General features: G+C 40.4%; 1 protein-coding gene across 1 annotated transcript; it reads left to right on the top strand.

The window, feature by feature from the left end:
- The first annotated feature begins 817 nt into the window (after positions 1 to 817).
- DSCC1 (DNA replication and sister chromatid cohesion 1) lies at positions 818 to 15,596 on the top strand. Its single transcript, XM_082297255.1, has 9 exons — positions 818 to 1,032; positions 2,570 to 2,738; positions 5,203 to 5,337; positions 8,219 to 8,309; positions 10,588 to 10,726; positions 12,327 to 12,376; positions 13,502 to 13,659; positions 14,133 to 14,281; positions 15,077 to 15,596. Exons 1-9 carry the CDS (start codon positions 821 to 823, stop codon positions 15,183 to 15,185), a joined length of 1,212 nt encoding a protein of 403 aa, XP_082153381.1. The 5' UTR covers positions 818 to 820; the 3' UTR covers positions 15,186 to 15,596.
- The last annotated feature ends 1,440 nt before the right edge of the window (positions 15,597 to 17,036 follow it).

Below are 17,036 nucleotides of genomic sequence, written 5' to 3'. Positions count from 1 at the left end.
AAGTCCTGTGTCCAGTTCTGGGCCCCTTGGCTGGAGTGTGTCCAGAGAAGGGCAACAGAGCTGGTGAAGGGTCTGGAACACAAGTCTGATGTGGAGCAGCTGAGGGATCTGCGGGTGTTTAGTCTGAAAACAGGGAGGTTCAGGGTAGACCTTAATGCTCTCTACCACTCCCTGAAAGGAGGCTGTAGCCAGGCAGGGATTCTCCCAGATAAGAAGTGAGAGGATGAGAGGAAATGGCTCAGGTTGCACCAGCAGAAGTTTAGATTGGATATTGGGAAAAATGTCTTCACAGAAAAGGTGGTCAGGCACTGGAACAGGTTGTACAGAGAAGTGGTGGAGTCACCATCCCTGGAGGTGTTTAAAAGACATGTAGATGTGGCACTTAAGGACATGGTTTAGTGCTGGATTTGCCAGAGCCAGATAAAGGCTTGGACTTGATTATCTTGGAGGCCTTTTCCAACCTAAACACGTCTATGATTCTATGTTGCCTCAGAGCTGGGCAGTGACTTCCATATTGGGCCTGGTTTTGTAGTGTTTTGTCTTGGTATTTGATTGCACATTTTGTAGATTTTTACTGCATTTTTGGCAAAACGAGAGATTTTACTGCAGCACAGCCCGGCTCCTGTGCAGCTGGACAGAAATCGGGAGGTTTGTCCCAGATCAGACTCGGCGGAGGAGCGGAGGGGAGCGATTCCCCGTGCTGTAATCCGGAGCAGTTCCCGCCCGCCCCGTCGGCCGCCGCTGAGCGCGCGGCCGTGAACCGCAGAATCAATCCAGGCTGCGCGCGCCGCCGGGGCCCGCCTCCCCGGAGGGGCGGGGGATGGAGGCCGTGGCGCGGAGTTCGGAGCGAGCGGGGGTCGCCATGCGGAGCCGCGCCGAGGTGGACGCCACGCTGCAGACGGCCAAGCTGAACCCGGCGGAGCTGCTGCCGGCCGTGCACTGCCTCAGCTTCGGCCCGCAGGCCGGCGGCGGCGAGTGCTGCCTGCTGCAGCTGGAACCGGGGCTCTGCGCCGAGCTGGAGGCGGGGCACAGGTACGGCGGGTGCGGGGGAGGCGGGGCCGCCGCGGTTCGCGCCGCGGGGACATCCTGTGAACGGCGCTTTGTCCACATTTGTGTTCTTCTGATGCGGTTTGCGTAACAGCTCCTTAAATCCCTTAAACCTGTCTGGGTTACATTGGAAACTAAAAACTCTTTAACCTATAAGAAGCTTGCTGAGTTTGTTTGGGGTTTTTTATATGGACAGTTTCCTGCTGTGAAGGCTTCTAAACAAAACTCAGAAGGTGCTGGAATAGGCTCCCCGAGAAGTGGTCACAGCACCAAGCCCGCCGCAGTTCAAGAAGCAATTGGACAGCGCTCTCGGGCACGTGGTGTGATTCTTTGGGCGGTCCTGAGCGGGACCAGGAGTTGGACTCAATGATCCTTGTGGGTCCCATCCAGCTTGGGATATTCTATGATTCTATGATCAGTTCTATGAATATAAGTTTAGAAAAGAGATGATGTCTCTAAAAGAATCCTGATGACTTTGCGATTTTCCTGTATGGATGGCAGGGTGCCTACAAGATAGATAAATTGGCAGGGAAGGATGTACAGTATTAGCATGGGCATGGGGTAGGATGGTTATGTGACACCAAACTCTGGACCAAGAGCAGCTTCTAGATAAGTTTTTGATACTGTTTTAAATTTCTTCCTTTACAGCAATGCCAGTGACATAAGGAAAATCTTTAAAATAATACAATATGAAAACTCCCTCTAAAGAAGGTAGTCTCTGAGATGTATGTTAGTAAGCCCATTCCTATTTAGTGCAATACTGATGAAGTATCGTCTGTTAGAGGCCTGAACCATGTTGAGGACCCCTTGGGGCACAGGTGAGCTTTGCTCATGCGTGCAGGCTTTGGGAAGCAAGAGGAGCAGTTCAATTAAATTGAATCTGAGCACTTAAGTTAGTGTAGCCTGGGAGGGACCCTGTTGTGGTCCTGCTTTGGTATTACCATATTCTCATGCAGAATCTTTACTTAATCAAGTATGTGAGCTGAAGAGAGTAGTTTACATTGTCCAGAATTGTTCTAGAAGATGATTTTCTTTCCCGTTTGGAATAACTTGCAAGAAAATAGATATTAATTATCTGAAGGGCTCTGCACAATAGACACAATTTCTGTTTGCTTTCTTGTTTCACACTGGGCCAGTTTCAGTCCTCATTAAAGAACAGCTCTATCTGTAATCTAATTTCTAAGATTAGTGAACGAGTTCAGGCGTTAAGCATCACTTAATCAGTGTTTCAGGGGGTCGTGTGAATCGGTGTATGACTATAGGCGTTCAGCTGTGATCTGCATGAAAACTTCAAATGCTTGTGTTTTGAGTTTTCTCACATTAAAATGAGAGGGGAAAACATAGATTAATTGACATTTGAATCTTTATATTTTGGTAAACTGTGACTGCTGCTACAAAACAGAACTGCAGTTTATAACTTCTTTACAAATGTATAAATGTGAGACAATATCAGACAAGTTTAACAAGTGTTCATCCTGAAATAGAGGTAAAAATACATCTTTATGCTGGTTTTTTTTTCCAGCCTAGTAATCCGTGGTGAAAAGGATGAACATGCAGTGTTGTGCAGCAAAGATAAAACTTACGACATGAAAATAGCAGATACCTCAAATATGCTCCTGTTTGTTCCTGGTTGCAAAACTCCAGAGGAGCTGAATGCAGATCCGGCATCTTGTAATGTTATTCATTCACAGGTATGTCTTTCAGGGTTTTTGTTTATTTGCTTTAGTTCTCTGCTTTCTTATTCTCTGTAATTTCTTGTATTTTGTCCAAGATGTATATGTGAAACCCAGCTGGGATTCAGTTGCCTAAACATAGGCTTCTAATGCCATTTTAGATGCCCTGTGGTATTGCTTAGCTGCTATTGCAGGCTGCCACTGGAGAAAGGATGAGTCTCCTGTAGCTTCTTTGTATATTGACCAGCTCCAGGAGGATGTCCTTATAAATATGCTTTTTACACAGGGCCGTGCTATGTCTTTAGGGCCCTTCTTTTGAGTTGAACTTTCCCTGTAATATATGATTATTATTGTTTCCAAGAAGTTAAAACTTTGGTTTATTTTCAGTGCATAGTAATTACTTGTGGTTGATAGTAAAAGCTTGCAAAGAAAATATAATTTCTCAGCGTTAGTGACTGTTTTTAAAATAAGCTACTTACAGGTTGATTTTTAGGAGCGCATTCCCCAAAAGGTAGATTTTACCGTGTCATGCCTGAATACTTTTTTTAGTATTTTTTTATTTTTAGTATTTTAGTATTTTATTTTTTTATTTTTAGTATTTTATTTTTTTTTAGTATTTCATATATTTTTTAAATATAGGAATATATTCAAAGGTGGCTTTTTCAATTAGCATATCAAAACATTTGTTGGAGTGAATGACTTCAGAGTTCTCAGTTTAAAGAATTCATTGTTCTCTGCACTTCTGAAGCATAGTTAATAAGATTCTATTAAAAATAGCTAGGCAAATATTAGTTAATTATTTGCTGTAATGGACATAATGGCATCATTGAGGAATAATCCTGCTTCAACATCTTCCAAGTTCTTCCATGAGATCCAATGAGCTAATGTAAAAAGTTAATTCAAGATGAAGTAGATTAATGAGAAAGTAATGTTCTTCCATATACTTTTTTTTTTTTGTGCTACATTTAATAATTTCACTATTTCTGTGAAGTTACACATCACAGATGTGATTTTTAGGAACTATTTAAAAAGTTTTATTTCTAAGAGCTCTCAAGATTATTTCAAAAATGTTAGATGGTTCATTGACACAGCAAATTGTGAAACATAGCAAAAGATACTATATGTACTCAGTTCTTTGGGGGCTTCACTGCCCTTCACTTGCAGTCTCAGTGCTGATCTTTGTATCACTTGCATGGCTGATACTCACAGCCAAAGCATCTGCCATTTTGTTCACCTCACAGAGCCCAGCTCAGGTTATGAGCTTTGGAATATAAATTAGAATTAGTTATTTTCTTTTCTGTGCAGAGTATCTTATTACCAAATTGATCAGAAAACAACTTGGCAGGAAAAAAGCCTAGCACTTAAGTAAATGCTATTTGACATGGAGCTTGGAAGTTTATCAGGAAATTGGTGTTTACCTGAATTTTTTGCCAAGCCAGCTATGGAATAGTTTGATTAAAATTGAGAGATTTCTCTGTATTAGAATTTGTATAGGATTTCTTATCTATATAGGTGATTCTTCTTCTAATTCATTTAAATGGAATATTATTTTAAAGTTTTGGTGCTTTTTTTTTTTAGTGGAGAACTTGTAAAATACCCCAAGTACTCTGGTAAAGCACTTAGGGTATTTTAAAGTATTGTCTAGAGGTTTTTTCATGGAAGCTTTTTTAACACAGAACTAGTGATTGGATCAGGAGTCACTAAGCTGGAGCCTGTTTTGCCTCTGCCATTCTGTTCCCGTTTCTGTCAGTTTGGTAAATAGCAGGAACAATGCTGAAAAGTCTCCAATAGTCTGTCCTCTTCAAAGAATCTTGTAGGAAGTCCAAGCTGTACCCTGTGAAACACCACAGGATTACTCTGAAAGTAAAGCTTTGGTAAGTTGGTGTTGTTGAATCAAGTACAGCCGAGGTTCCTGTTGCATGCTCTTCATTTGTGTCTGGACTCAGGGCAAGGAACAGAGATGTCTGGTCAGTTGTGTGCAAGTGTAGCTTACTGTCCTTGTTAATGTCTGCTTTGCTTGAGCTTAGGGCTGTGATGATTCATTAAGGAGTAAAAAGGCTGTGAAGTAGATCCCAAGCATGGGAAGAAGTGGGGAAGATAGACTCAGGTTAATATAGGAGGGCTTTTATGGCAGTAGTATAATTTACTATTAAGACAAAAAACAGTTTTGAGGGGAATTGTGCAGAAATGTCTCCCGTGGTGATTTCCTGTCATTTGCGTGCAGAGTTGAGTTGTTACCTTTGTCTTACGCACTACAAACATATTTTTATCAATCAAAAGTGGATTTTTATTCTTCATTGTCTGTAGTAATTTTTTTTACTGAAAACACTGCAATGATTGTTTTGTCGTCAAATTAATTACCCTATTAATAGTTTCTTGTTTTCAGTGACTAGATTAACACTTCTTGCTGATAATTTTTGGTAAGCAGCTTTGAATCCAGATAGTATGTTAGTGTTTTAAGAGTCACTGTTTTTTCTTGTAGATTGCTGGTTTCTCCAATAACTATTGGGAATTAAGGAGATGTCGACCAAAACTGAAGAAACTGAGGAAGCTTTTAATGGAATATCCATATGACGGGCCTGATAGTCAGAAAGATCAGACTTTGACATTTTCAAAGGTAAATCAGCTGTGTAAATTGCTTTCTTGTAATTGGTAATGAGCAAATTAAAGTGAAGATACATTCATAAGTAGAAAAATCCCTCTCCTCACATGATTCACAGTGCTTCTTTGAGTTAATTTTTTAACCCTTCTATTCTAAACAAGTTGGTTGTTGTTAGCACTTCCAGTGGGTACAGGTAAGCAACCTTTTTATTAGTTAAAAGAGGAAAATGAAGGACACAGAAGGAGACTGGGCATTTCCCTTTTCCTATGGGAAGTTTTCTGGAGGACAGCCTTCAGAACCTTTTCTAAATTCCTTGATAGTTTATATGACTACTAAGGTATAATGCAGCCTTTCCTTCTTCTTTGGGTCTGTCATGTATGAGGTCAGAGCACAGCCATGTGCAAGTCATTTGCCAGTCAGTAACTGTGATGACAAGGAGAAGAAGGGAGTTGAAGAGAGTAACAGGGATGATACAAGGCACAGAATAGGACTGACACTACAAGAAGGGAAAACACAAGTAAAATCCTGTCCTGTCCTATTGTGTTTCCAGGAAATTCAGTTTAGGACCTAAAGAGTAATGGAGAGACCTGGACTGTGCAGCATATGATCTCAGATAAAAGGCTGATAAAAATTCTGTGGTTTTGTTAGTTTCGTTGATACATTCTTTTCCTTTTGACTTTAAAACAAAAAATAGTTGCTCCCAAGTATTTTATGCTGAGGCTTGGTTGAAGCTGACACCAGCAAACCACCTGCATGTGCTTGGACGTGCAAAGATGGATGTTACTTTTCTCCCTTGGAGAGACATGATGCCTCTCTCTTTTTGGATGATTAACAGACTGATTTCTGATCAGTTACAGAATCTTGTCCCCAGAATTGCCTGCCTACTCTGACCTAGGAATAGAAAGATGTACAGCAAAATAAGAGATAGTAAAGGTTAAAGGGCTTAAATTGTCTAAAAATTATAAGCATTGACAAAGGCTAGCAACACGGAAAAAATCATTAAATATTTATTCATAATACTGAGTATTATAAAAAGATGTCAGTGTCTTCCAAACATTAGTGCCTGGTTTGAGGATTGATCACCATTTATTTGGAAGGAGAGTGTATTTCCTCTGAATGAGCTTACTCAAGAACAACTAGATATATCTTGATAAATGTAGACAAGTCTTAACCTTGCCTCTGGTGGAACTCTGAAATGAATCTGAAAGCTCTCCAGGGGAAAGCTCTTTCCTATGGGACTAATTCTCACTGCAATCCCCAACAATATATGTGTAGTAATGATTTCCACTGTTTTGTTTGCTTACACTTAATATTTATCCTGAGGTGCTAGGGTCACCTTTAATCTGTTTGAAAACAAATTACTTTCTTCTGGTCGCTTACTGTAAGCCTCTCATGGTTTTCAGGACTGTATCATACAAGAGAACCCCAGCAAAAAAGCCATAAAGATCAATGGTACTGTAGGCAAGCTGTTGCATAGTGATGTGATTTAGCAAACTAGAGGAAAGCTTATAAATAGATAGGCTAGTACTGAATTTTACAGTGAAATGATAGGGCATACTCAGATGATCACAGACTAAGATCTGTGAATAAGGATCAGAAACATGTTACACATATTCTCTAGAAGTTGATGGTGTAGACATGGTGCAAGTCAACCCATTCCATTTTATGTTTGCAAGGGCAATGCAGCTGATAGAAGCATCAGAGCTGAGGGCAGTGATGTCTTCAAAAAAGCTGTTGGAATTGCTAGGCTGGCCTCGAAGCGGGAACATGCCAAGGACTTGTGTGCAAGGCATCTGAATGGCAGAGTTAAATTTTCAAACACACTTACTGATTTGGGGATATTTTTGCTCTCAATTGCTAGCAGTGGTTTTTTTAAGTACTGTATAATATGGTCATCACTCATTGACATACTGATGGGAGCTTGGCCTGATGGTATTTCAACGTACTCTGACAGGAATAGCATAGCAGGAGGTGGAGACCTTTCCATATTTATTAAATGGTTTTTTAACATGTGAATATTCCAAACTTAGTGTTGGTTTGTGCCATTTGTGTTCGCATAGTCTGATAGATCTCAATCCAATACTTACTTAATCCAGTGTTTTTCTTTCTGATAGGAAATATTCTTAAGCTATAATCAACAGAACTTTAATACTAAAGTTGATTAAATAGGCTGTAATGTGAATAAAGGAATTGATGCCCTATTTCCTGTGGATTGAAGTCTGGTATTTCTTCCATTTACTTCACTCCTCATGGTACCTTCTCTTCCACCCGTGTCTTTACCACAGTATCCCACAGCACTTTCCCATCTCACCTCGTAACTTCTGCAAGGACGTGTTTGTGTTATGGCTGGCTCTGTGCTACCTGTGTGCCAGTTGATTAGCAGACACCAAAACACAACATGTTGCTGTTGAGGTCATGGTGGAGGAGACTTTCCCTCAGTGGAGGTACTAAGTTCAGGTTCTGATTTCTATCCAGATGTGATAAGTGATTTTTGCTTTGCCTTTTCTTTGAATCTCACAGATTAAAATATGTGATTTCAGAAAAGCCAGAACACATTCACTTTTCATTCTTGCTGGGATACTTCACTTACAATGTCTACTTGTGCTAGTTTGACATTCTGGGAATACAGGTATATTACTTACGCCTGGTACAAAGACTTTCCTGTAGTTAGACTGGGTTTTATATTGAATAACCCTTTGAGAAAATGTTTTAAGTTACAGGAAAAGTTTCAGAGAGTGTGGTAAGCCCTAGAAAATTCAGACTCTGGGGGGAAAAAAAAATCTGTCTTAAGTCTTCCCTTCATTGTAGCTTATAATGCATTTAGTGTGGTCACTGAAGCAAAGAAGGAATAAGAATAACCTCTTTTATTTCCTTCCTTTTTTTTTCCTTGTTGCAGTATACAACAGAAGATTTGTTAAGTTTGATTCAGGCAAGTGAAGAAGAAATACTCCACCAATTGCAAGTTATAGATGCCTGCAAAATTGAAGGTATTCATATCTGAAGAATATTATTATCTATGAGGAAGTAACTCTGTTATTTTCCCCAAAATATATGTCTCATTTTTCTAAGGCCCATTCCACATCCTCGTCTTTCAAGGTGCAAGTTATTTCAAAGTTGTAAGATACATTTCCATAGATCTATGTCCTCTGCTGCTATGAATCTGATCAGAAGGATAAAGCTGAGCAGGCACTGCCAGTTTCTCTCTTTCCAGGATGATTCCTTCTTTGCTGCTACAAACACTGGTATCAGTGTCCCACCCTCAGCATATTTTTCAGCTGGTCACCCTCTTCATGAATACTGGGTATTATAGTGGGTACTGCTTTCTGTAGCCCTAGAGGAAAAAATAGCTGATTCTCAGGTAACCACAGCCCACCCTTTTCACAGTCTTTTCTTCCTCCCAGACTGAGTTTATCTCAGTGTCTTCCTACCATGTGAGGCAAGGCTTGATCAAGTGTCTCACCTTGGGACAGCTCCTACTCCTCCTTGTAGTGGTTTGGTCCAAAATACTCATTACTGTTTATCTGCTGTGAGATAAGAATTAGGAGAAATGCAAAGCAGGCACCAAACTTGAAAGAATATAAAGAAGTTTATTAACAGACCTAAAAGAAGGGAAAAAAAAAATATATACCACCTTCAGAACTCTCCTCCTCCCCCCACCTTCCTCCCTTCTCCCACTGACAATGTAAAAAGACAACCCTTCAGTCTGTTTACCACTTCCATAGTAACCTTGTTCAGTCCATGTAGAAAGAGAAGTCTCTTCTTGCTCATGCTATGAAAACATTATCACAACGAGACAGCCGCCCACTTCCAAATATTGTTCAGTCCATTTAGGAAGAGGAGTCTCTCTGCTCGCATGTGAGTCCCTTCCCCCAACTTGCAGCTTTTCCCGCAACTGCTTTCGAGGGTCCACTCTTGAAGTTTTTTTGGGGTACAATTTTAAGGTTGAGCTGTTCAGAAACAAGAACAGAGGCCCTTCTCCTTCCTTGGGAGCAAAGGGTCTTCATCATCTTCATCATTAGGACTATCTCTGGGGGCATCTCTAGGAACTGAGGTTTTCTCCTTTCCCATTTGGAGCAAAAGTCCTCATCTGGTCCATCTCTAGGGACTGAGGTTTTCTCCTTTCCCATTTGGAGCAGAAGTCCTCATCTGGTTCATCTCTCCCTGTCCAAACATCTCATGAAATTACAGCTGCATCAGCATCTGCCTATCTCAGCGCAGGTGCTTTTGCTTATGAGTTGAACACTCCACCCCCCATATCTTCATGAAATTACAACGGGATACTCTGATATATCATAGCTTCACAAAAGAATTTCAGCTTTAAGCATCTCTCTCTCTCTCTTCCCTCAGGTTTTCAGCTCTTCACAGCAATAAAAGGGTTAATCTCACCTCAGCCTTGCAGCTTTGCAGCTGGAATGTTGAATGTTTCTTATCGCAGTGGAGAGGGGGGAGAGCCCAGCCGCTCCGGCTGCCCACGGCAAGGCAGTGGGGGGGGTTCCACGGCTGGAACAGGTCCATGGCTCCAGGATGGCCGTGGCCCGGCCAGGCCTGGCCCAAGCAGGGCCTGGCCGGGCCCGCTGGCCCCCACACGGGGCCTGCAGCCACCTGTGCCAGCGCCGGAAACGAGAGAGAGCTGGGAGGGGGAGTTTGCCTATTCTTAAATGTGGATCACAGAGGTGTTCACAACTTTAAGTGGCTTAGAGAATTGTCCATATTCAAACTGGCCAGCTGATAGGTTCTGTCAGGTCCCAGAGGAAACTGTAAGCACCCCTTAGCAAGGACATCCCTTCCGGGACTATGCTTGCTAACCTATGACACTCCTTTACTTGGCCGTGCCCAAACCCCACTGGGACACAAGGTGATGGCAGTCCTAGAGTCATCTGGATTTCTGTATTTTTGTGAACTTCTCTGGACCTGACCTTGCTTTGTAGGGCCAATGTATGCAGTTCTGTGCCTGAACTAATTATTAGTTTTTTCACATCTGATTCATCTTGGAATGATATTTGTAGTGTCTTTGTATCTGTGGCAGTTAAAGAATTACTAAAGAATTACAAACAATTGAGATAACTAAGTTTCATTCTCCTTTACATTTGCTCTTATTATTTAGTTCCTTTTCTCAGCTTTTAATCCTGGAAAAGACACAATGCTGCTGCATTTTGTAGAGGTGTGACCTGAATGTCCAGACTCCAGTAATGTATCTTTATGGCAACAGAATTAAGGTATTAATGTTCTCCTTCCAATAGTGTTTTGTGGTGCTCTGTTTGGCAGGATATTGGAGAATCCTAGACTTTGACTATGAGATGAAACTCCTGAATCACGTGACTCAGCTAATAGACTCAGAGTCCTGGCCTTTGAGTAAGGTTCCGCTATGTGCCTGCCTTGAAGAACTTGGATCTCTAGAACCCAGGTAAACAATTATTTTTAGTACTTAAAATTGCCTACATTTGTTATTAACTATTAATAATTACAGTACTTGTTAACTGTTTATTAGAATTATAGTCTTGCAAATCTAGATTCTAGTTACCATGGTCTAAATGATACATTTTCTTTTTTTCTAAAAATATACAAAGGAATTTTTAGACAGATAGGTTAGTAAACTGATTTTAGTGTTTATTGGTAGTATTTCCATTGATTCATAGTAGAAACATTACTGCTGAGTTGTAAATGATGGAAGTAGCATGTACTTAAGTTGTAAATTGCTGAGCATCTTGAAATACCTGTTCTGAAGCTATAGCTAGCCAAAAATGTTTGGTTTACCTGTTGCATACTATCTGAGAAGGTATCCCCTGGGCTTCCTTTTCTCCAGGCTAAACACCCCCAGCTCCCTCAGCTGCTCTTCATCTGACCTGTGCTCCAGACCCTTCACCAGCTATATTCCCTGCCTCTGGACTCACTCCAGCCCCTCAATGACTTTCTTGTAGTGAGAGGCCCAGAACTGGACACAGGATTGAGGTGCAGCCTCACCAGTGCTGAGTACAGGGGGACAATCCCTGCCCTGGTCTATCACTATCCCTCTGGCTCTGTGGCTTCTGTGCTGGAGCGCGAGGTGTAGCGATCTCTGAAAGGCATCTCCAAAGCGAAGCCGCTCCACGGGATCAGCTATATCCACTCACACGCGCGCGCACGCACAAATGCACGGACAGCTTCAGTAATATGGTCAGTGGAAGAGAGGCTGGAAGGTTCTTTGCATAGATTTCCACAAGAGCAGTTTATTGCTTCTACACTGTGAAGGGTTCTAGAGGCAAAGACCCAGAACAATGGAGAACTCAGGCTTAACTATGGGGGTGGGGCTAGCACCAGAAACCCAAGGTCTGAGGGCACGGGGGCGGTACAAAGGCGAGACAAGGGAATGGGGACCCATGGGGGAGCTCTGGCAGAGTGGTGAGTGGCAAAGGCCAATGGGGGCAACCTGGAGTGGAGAACTTTCTATGGCATGGAACTTATAAGGTAGCAAGGAGGCAGAGCAGCCAACAGCCAACCGCCAACCGGGGAAGCAGAACTGGGGTAGATTAATGTAACAGAACAAAGCATCCTGGGAGAGGCTTCTTTTATCACCATGACCACTAAGTCTCTGGCACCAGGGACTGTCTTATGGAGAACTCTCTGTCCCTTGTACCACGGGCTAGCTGGCCACCACACTGGTCCTGCTGAACACACTGTTTTTGATACCATTCTTTATCATTGGAAAGAAGTGATATTGCAAGAATCTCTTTTCCTTATTTTCCTTATGCATTTTAGTCTTTGCTAGTTACACCTAGAAAGTGGAAGAGACCTTTGTGGTTGACAGGCTAAATCAGCTCCCATCTGTTATTTGTCCCCTTTTGTTACCTCTTTTACTTCTATTTTTTTAATCTGTTTCTTCATTTCACCCACAAAAATGTGTCTCGTAATCTAGTCTCTTCAATTTATTTTTTTCTCCATACCTTAATCTTCTTGGTAACTGTTTCTGTAGTGTCCTAAAGAACAGTGTTAGAACTTGATTTCTGGGTTTGTTTTTTTTTTTCCAGAGAGATGATAGAACACATTCTTGTAAGCTATGGCAGGAAATACGTTGATGGTAAGTTTTAACTTTGCATAAAAGACATAGTTATTAATGAGGAAATGTAGATTTTGTGAAGGATGGCCCAAACAAATGAGTTTGTTACAGTGCCAGTTTAAGGAGGGAGCAAACTGGGCTAAAAATCAGTACAATTATTAAAGGAAGTTTCATAGGAAAAAAGGCTATTAAACTGTACAAGACACAAGGGAAAATTGTGAACAGAGGTACTGGAAGTGATTTATTAGGTGTCCACAAGCCATAATTGTGTGACTAAAGAGAGATCACTAGTAAAATTTAGATGACATCTCTCTTTAATACCCTAGAAGGCCTCAGATATTTAAGCAATTAATTGTGCTATTGTGAATAGTCAATGGCATGAATTCAGCTTGCCTGAAGTAGGTATCTGCCTTTGATCTCTTGAACTGCACCACAAGATCCGCTGGTTGTATTGATTAGATTTCCATTGTCCAGCTCACACGCAGATACAATATTGCACTGCCTTAGTCTGAATTCTTTCCCACAGTTGCTTTCATCTCACCTTCGGCTGAAGGAGGAGTTGCACTCAACCTTAAAGCACATAGGAAAGTAACTGGAGTGACAACAGACTCTTGTCTTAATATATTTAAGTAGGTTGCACAAGGAACAGTTTGAATTACAGACAGGTGGCTGAAACAATAGAAGGAAGTGTTTATACCTGATTTTGTTCAGAGAATTTTAGCCAAGTCAGTGTGAGAGAAAAATGAAGTCTTATCCCTTCATAATCTCATATGGGTGATTAAAGAAGTGAAAGTTTAAGTGAAATTGTTTAAGCAAATGCTTTAATACAAGCCATTCAGAAAAAGGAATGAAAGCTGTAGGAGATACAGTACACTGTGAAAGGGGAAAACATGGAGGGCAAATACATTTATTGATATGAATTGATACTGTATTTGCTGTATATGCTGTATTCTGCATAATTTGTTCTTGAGAATAAGATACCATAACTTATCCAAATTATTACCAAGTCTCATTACTTCCCAAGGAAAAGAAAAAAGAGGATACTTGTTGTACAGAAGACTGTAGAACAGAATGGAAATACAAGGCTGTTCTCTGTTCTTTTATCAAAAGGCAAGAACCCAAGATAACCTAGTTTTTGCTTCTCAGCAGGGGAGGTTTTCTTTGAAATGTGTGAAGATAAAATATGCAGAGCTATAGCACAAATGCTTTTGCAAAATGCAGTTAAATTCAATCTATCAGAGTTTGAAGAAGTCTGGCAACAGAGTGTCCCTGAGGGGATGACAACAAGGCTTGATCAGCTTCAGGTAAACACATAAAGATGTATGGATTCTTTTGTGAGTACGCTGTAACTGACTTGTGTCATACACAGATTTTATCCATTATTGGGTATTGTGTTGTTTCTGTCAGCTTTTGAATTCAAGTACGCTTTATGACATCCTCTATGAGCACCAGTAGTCTGGAATCATAACAATTCAGGTTGTTGAACAGATTGTAGTGACAGCCAGTAGAGTAGCAAGCACTATGGGAATCCTTTTCCTCAAAGGAAGGCAGAGAGATGTTGGAAGCCAATGGATTATCCCTTCCTTCTTGTCATAAAGAAAATTATAAACACTGCATGTAAAACAGCACCTTTATGATACTTCTTCGGTTTGTCTCTGGTAGTGCAGTTGTAGAAGGCTTTGGATCTGCAAAGAGCAGCTTGTATGGAATACTGTCAGAAAGATGGAAGTTTAATTGTATCTGTATTTAACATTTTCTTTCTGATGCTGATCTGCAGGGCTTGGCTCTTGTGGATAAAAGTTCAAGACCAGAGACCATCTGTCTGCTAAAAGTAGAAGAGTTACCTGAAGACAACCAGGAAAGATTCAACAGCTTATTTGGCATACGAGAAAAGTGGACAGAAGTGGATATTACCCCTTATATACAGTAAGGATGTGTTTCTTTTTATTAAAATATAGTAAGTATTATATTCTTTCCTTTTTGCATAACTGGCTTCTGATGAGCTATCATCCAGTAGCCTCAGCTACTAAACTTTGCATTTTAAATGAATATGGATTCTGTATGAATAGAATACCCACCTCTGGGATCCTTAACTCTTTTTTGGATTTAAATTTGTGTAAAAAGCTGATGCTACTGGATTTAAATAGGTGATAACTCTCATTTGATTAAGGCAGACTTAATTCAAAGGCCAAACCTCCTGACACGCAAAATCAGTCTCTATATTTACAACACTAGAACTATAGAGCAGTAGTGCTTCCTGTACTGCATCTTTTGTTCCTTTGGTCATTAAGACTTACACTACAGCACTATCTGGAATGCCCAGCTGTGATATATTTGAGCAGATATTGATGGTAACCCAGAAGTAACTGCATCAATCCTTTATGAGTGGCTCTAAATTTACAGTAAAATAACTGAATAGTTCAGAGCTAACTGTTTTGCTAGACTGAAAACTCATTAGACAACAGTAATAATAAAAACTCCCCCTAAAAACCAAAATTCTTTTTTCTGAAGTAAGAAATATAGTTTTGCCTATTCCTTAAACGTCAAGAAAAGTTCTAAACTTTAGGTAATTTAAAGCATTATGTGACAGTTACAGTAGTTTGGGTTTTTTTCCCTAATATCCTAATCCAGTTTATTGCTTTAGTTACAAGTATTTTACAGATTCATTTTGTGTGAGAATATCTTTTAATGCCAATGCCGTGTGCTTTATTTCCTCTTTAGAGACTTGTGTGCAGAGAAGCAGACTGTTGGTGCTCTTCTGACAAAATATGCTCGCTCCTCAATGCTGAATGGTGTTAAAGTTTATAATTCTAGAAGACCCATCTCATAACAAGTATTGTTTGAAGAACTGAGGATACTGTTAATGTTACTTGCTGCTGCCTTCTGGGGAAAAGAGTTGCCAACCAACATTATACAATAATGTTGTACTTGAGTTTAAGCAGCTAAGCTACTTGAACCAGCTGTTTTCTGCTCAGCTAAGGGGAGTGTGAGGGGTTCAGCTCACCTTCCTTTGCCAACCTTCCTTTGCCCAACTGCTTTTTCCTTTGTGTCTAGTTAAGCCAGGAGCCAAGCTACTTCTTGAGTACACTTAAATCTGTTTATCTGTACGTCTGAAATAAAACCTCCTTGATAATAATTCAATCACTTGAATGGATTTGAGTATCAAAATGGAAATTTTAGTCTTCTGCCCATTAGTGATCATTCTTAAAATTAAGGTTTCATTGCAGTGTTCACATTTTAAATAGCACAGAGCTCATCAAGCTCATGAACAAATCATTCCCCATTGAGACTACACTAGTCTTGATTTTGAAAAGTGGTTCTTTTGAAGGTCATGTCTATGAACACAATCAGCACAAGCACCTGACACTTTAATACTTGGCAGAATAGCCTTTTATATATTAAAAAAACCTCGAATTGTAGTGAAGTGTGAATATAAGAGAGTAGTTGAACATTGTGTTACGAATTTCCTATAAACTTATTAAAATGTAGCTGAGATAAAACTAATGCTTTACAGAAGACTACTAGTGCTTTTTAAAAAAGAACCTACAATTATTTTTTTAAAACTTTGTTATGACAAATAACTGCACATAGAAATTGTGCCTTAAAAACAAGGATTGTTTGCATGTCAGTAAACTAGAGTTTAATATTAGGTAGTTTTCAGATTTATATTTTAAACTTAACAGTTGTATGTTATTTGATACAAAAAGCATTTTTTCCATCAGACTCAGATGTGAGGTATGAAATACCTTGGAACTGCCAGCATTCCAGCTGTAGGATGAGCAGGGAGAAGAGACAAACTCCTCCTAAACCAAATGTAACTCTTAAGATGCACGGTGTCTGTACTTAGAATTTGGAACAGATAAAAAACAGAATAAAAGCTACTTCCTGAGCTCTGTTTAATTGCCCAGTAATGCAAGGTCAGTGCCCTGTGCTCCACATTGCTGGTGCAGGGGTGTGGTGTTTGACCAGCTGTGCAGAGATGTATAATGGCTCTCTTCTGGTAAGAACTGCCTTGTTTGCCATCTGGTTCCAACAGCTGCCGTCCTCCAATAGCACCAGAAAGTTCACTCTCGAGAGATCAATGGTAATATGAATAGAAAAGCCTTGGAAGTTCTTCCATTGCATCACAGAAGGTTCCTTAGTTGAAATAAATATACAACGCAATTGATACTTTTGTAGTCTGTTGTCCGAGTTTTTTACATAGGGGTTTCTTTGTAAAAATAATAAACTAAGTATTTAATGAATAGTGCTTTATTACAGCTGTGAGCAGAGTTCCTGTAAATTAATTTTGTGTTTTCATTCTGTGAAAAACAAGGTTCACTCTCCTGTTAGAATTTAAAGAGTTTAATATAAAGACAATAAGAGACACATAAAATAAAGCAAAGGGATAACGGCCGGGTGCCTTGGCGCTCTGCCAAGAGCGCACCTGATGCTAGAGGTGAGTCCTTTTTATACCATTTTTACTGCCCTCTATTCATATTAAAACTTCCAGGAGCTGTTCTGCATGGCCACTCCTTGGGTCCGCCTTTTTAGAGCATGCGTAGTCTTCTGCCTTGTGGTTTTATTTCTTTTTATTCTTGGGGTTGGGCCCGCTAGGTAAGGGTCGATGGTAGGGTGGATCTCTTAATTCTCCAGACAGTCAGGGCTGATTGCAGCTTTGGCCTCTTTGCCCCCCGGGCAG

Source organism: Coloeus monedula (assembly GCF_965178545.1).
Source record: "Coloeus monedula genome assembly, chromosome: 1".
Taxonomy (NCBI): Eukaryota; Metazoa; Chordata; class Aves; order Passeriformes; family Corvidae; genus Coloeus; species Coloeus monedula.
The sequence above is the reverse complement of the archived record's forward strand: the minus strand, read 5'-3'. Positions and strand labels throughout refer to the sequence as shown.

Excerpts from the sequence above, each read along its gene's own strand:
- DSCC1 (XM_082297255.1), top strand. The coding sequence starts at position 821 with ATGGAGGCCGTGGCGCGGAGTTCGGAGCGAGCGGGGGTCGCCATGCGG. Across the intron at positions 5,338-8,218 it reads AGACTTTGACATTTTCAAAG|TATACAACAGAAGATTTGTT; the intron begins GTAAATCAGCTG and ends TCCTTGTTGCAG. Across the intron at positions 12,377-13,501 it reads TGGCAGGAAATACGTTGATG|CAGGGGAGGTTTTCTTTGAA; the intron begins GTAAGTTTTAAC and ends TTTGCTTCTCAG.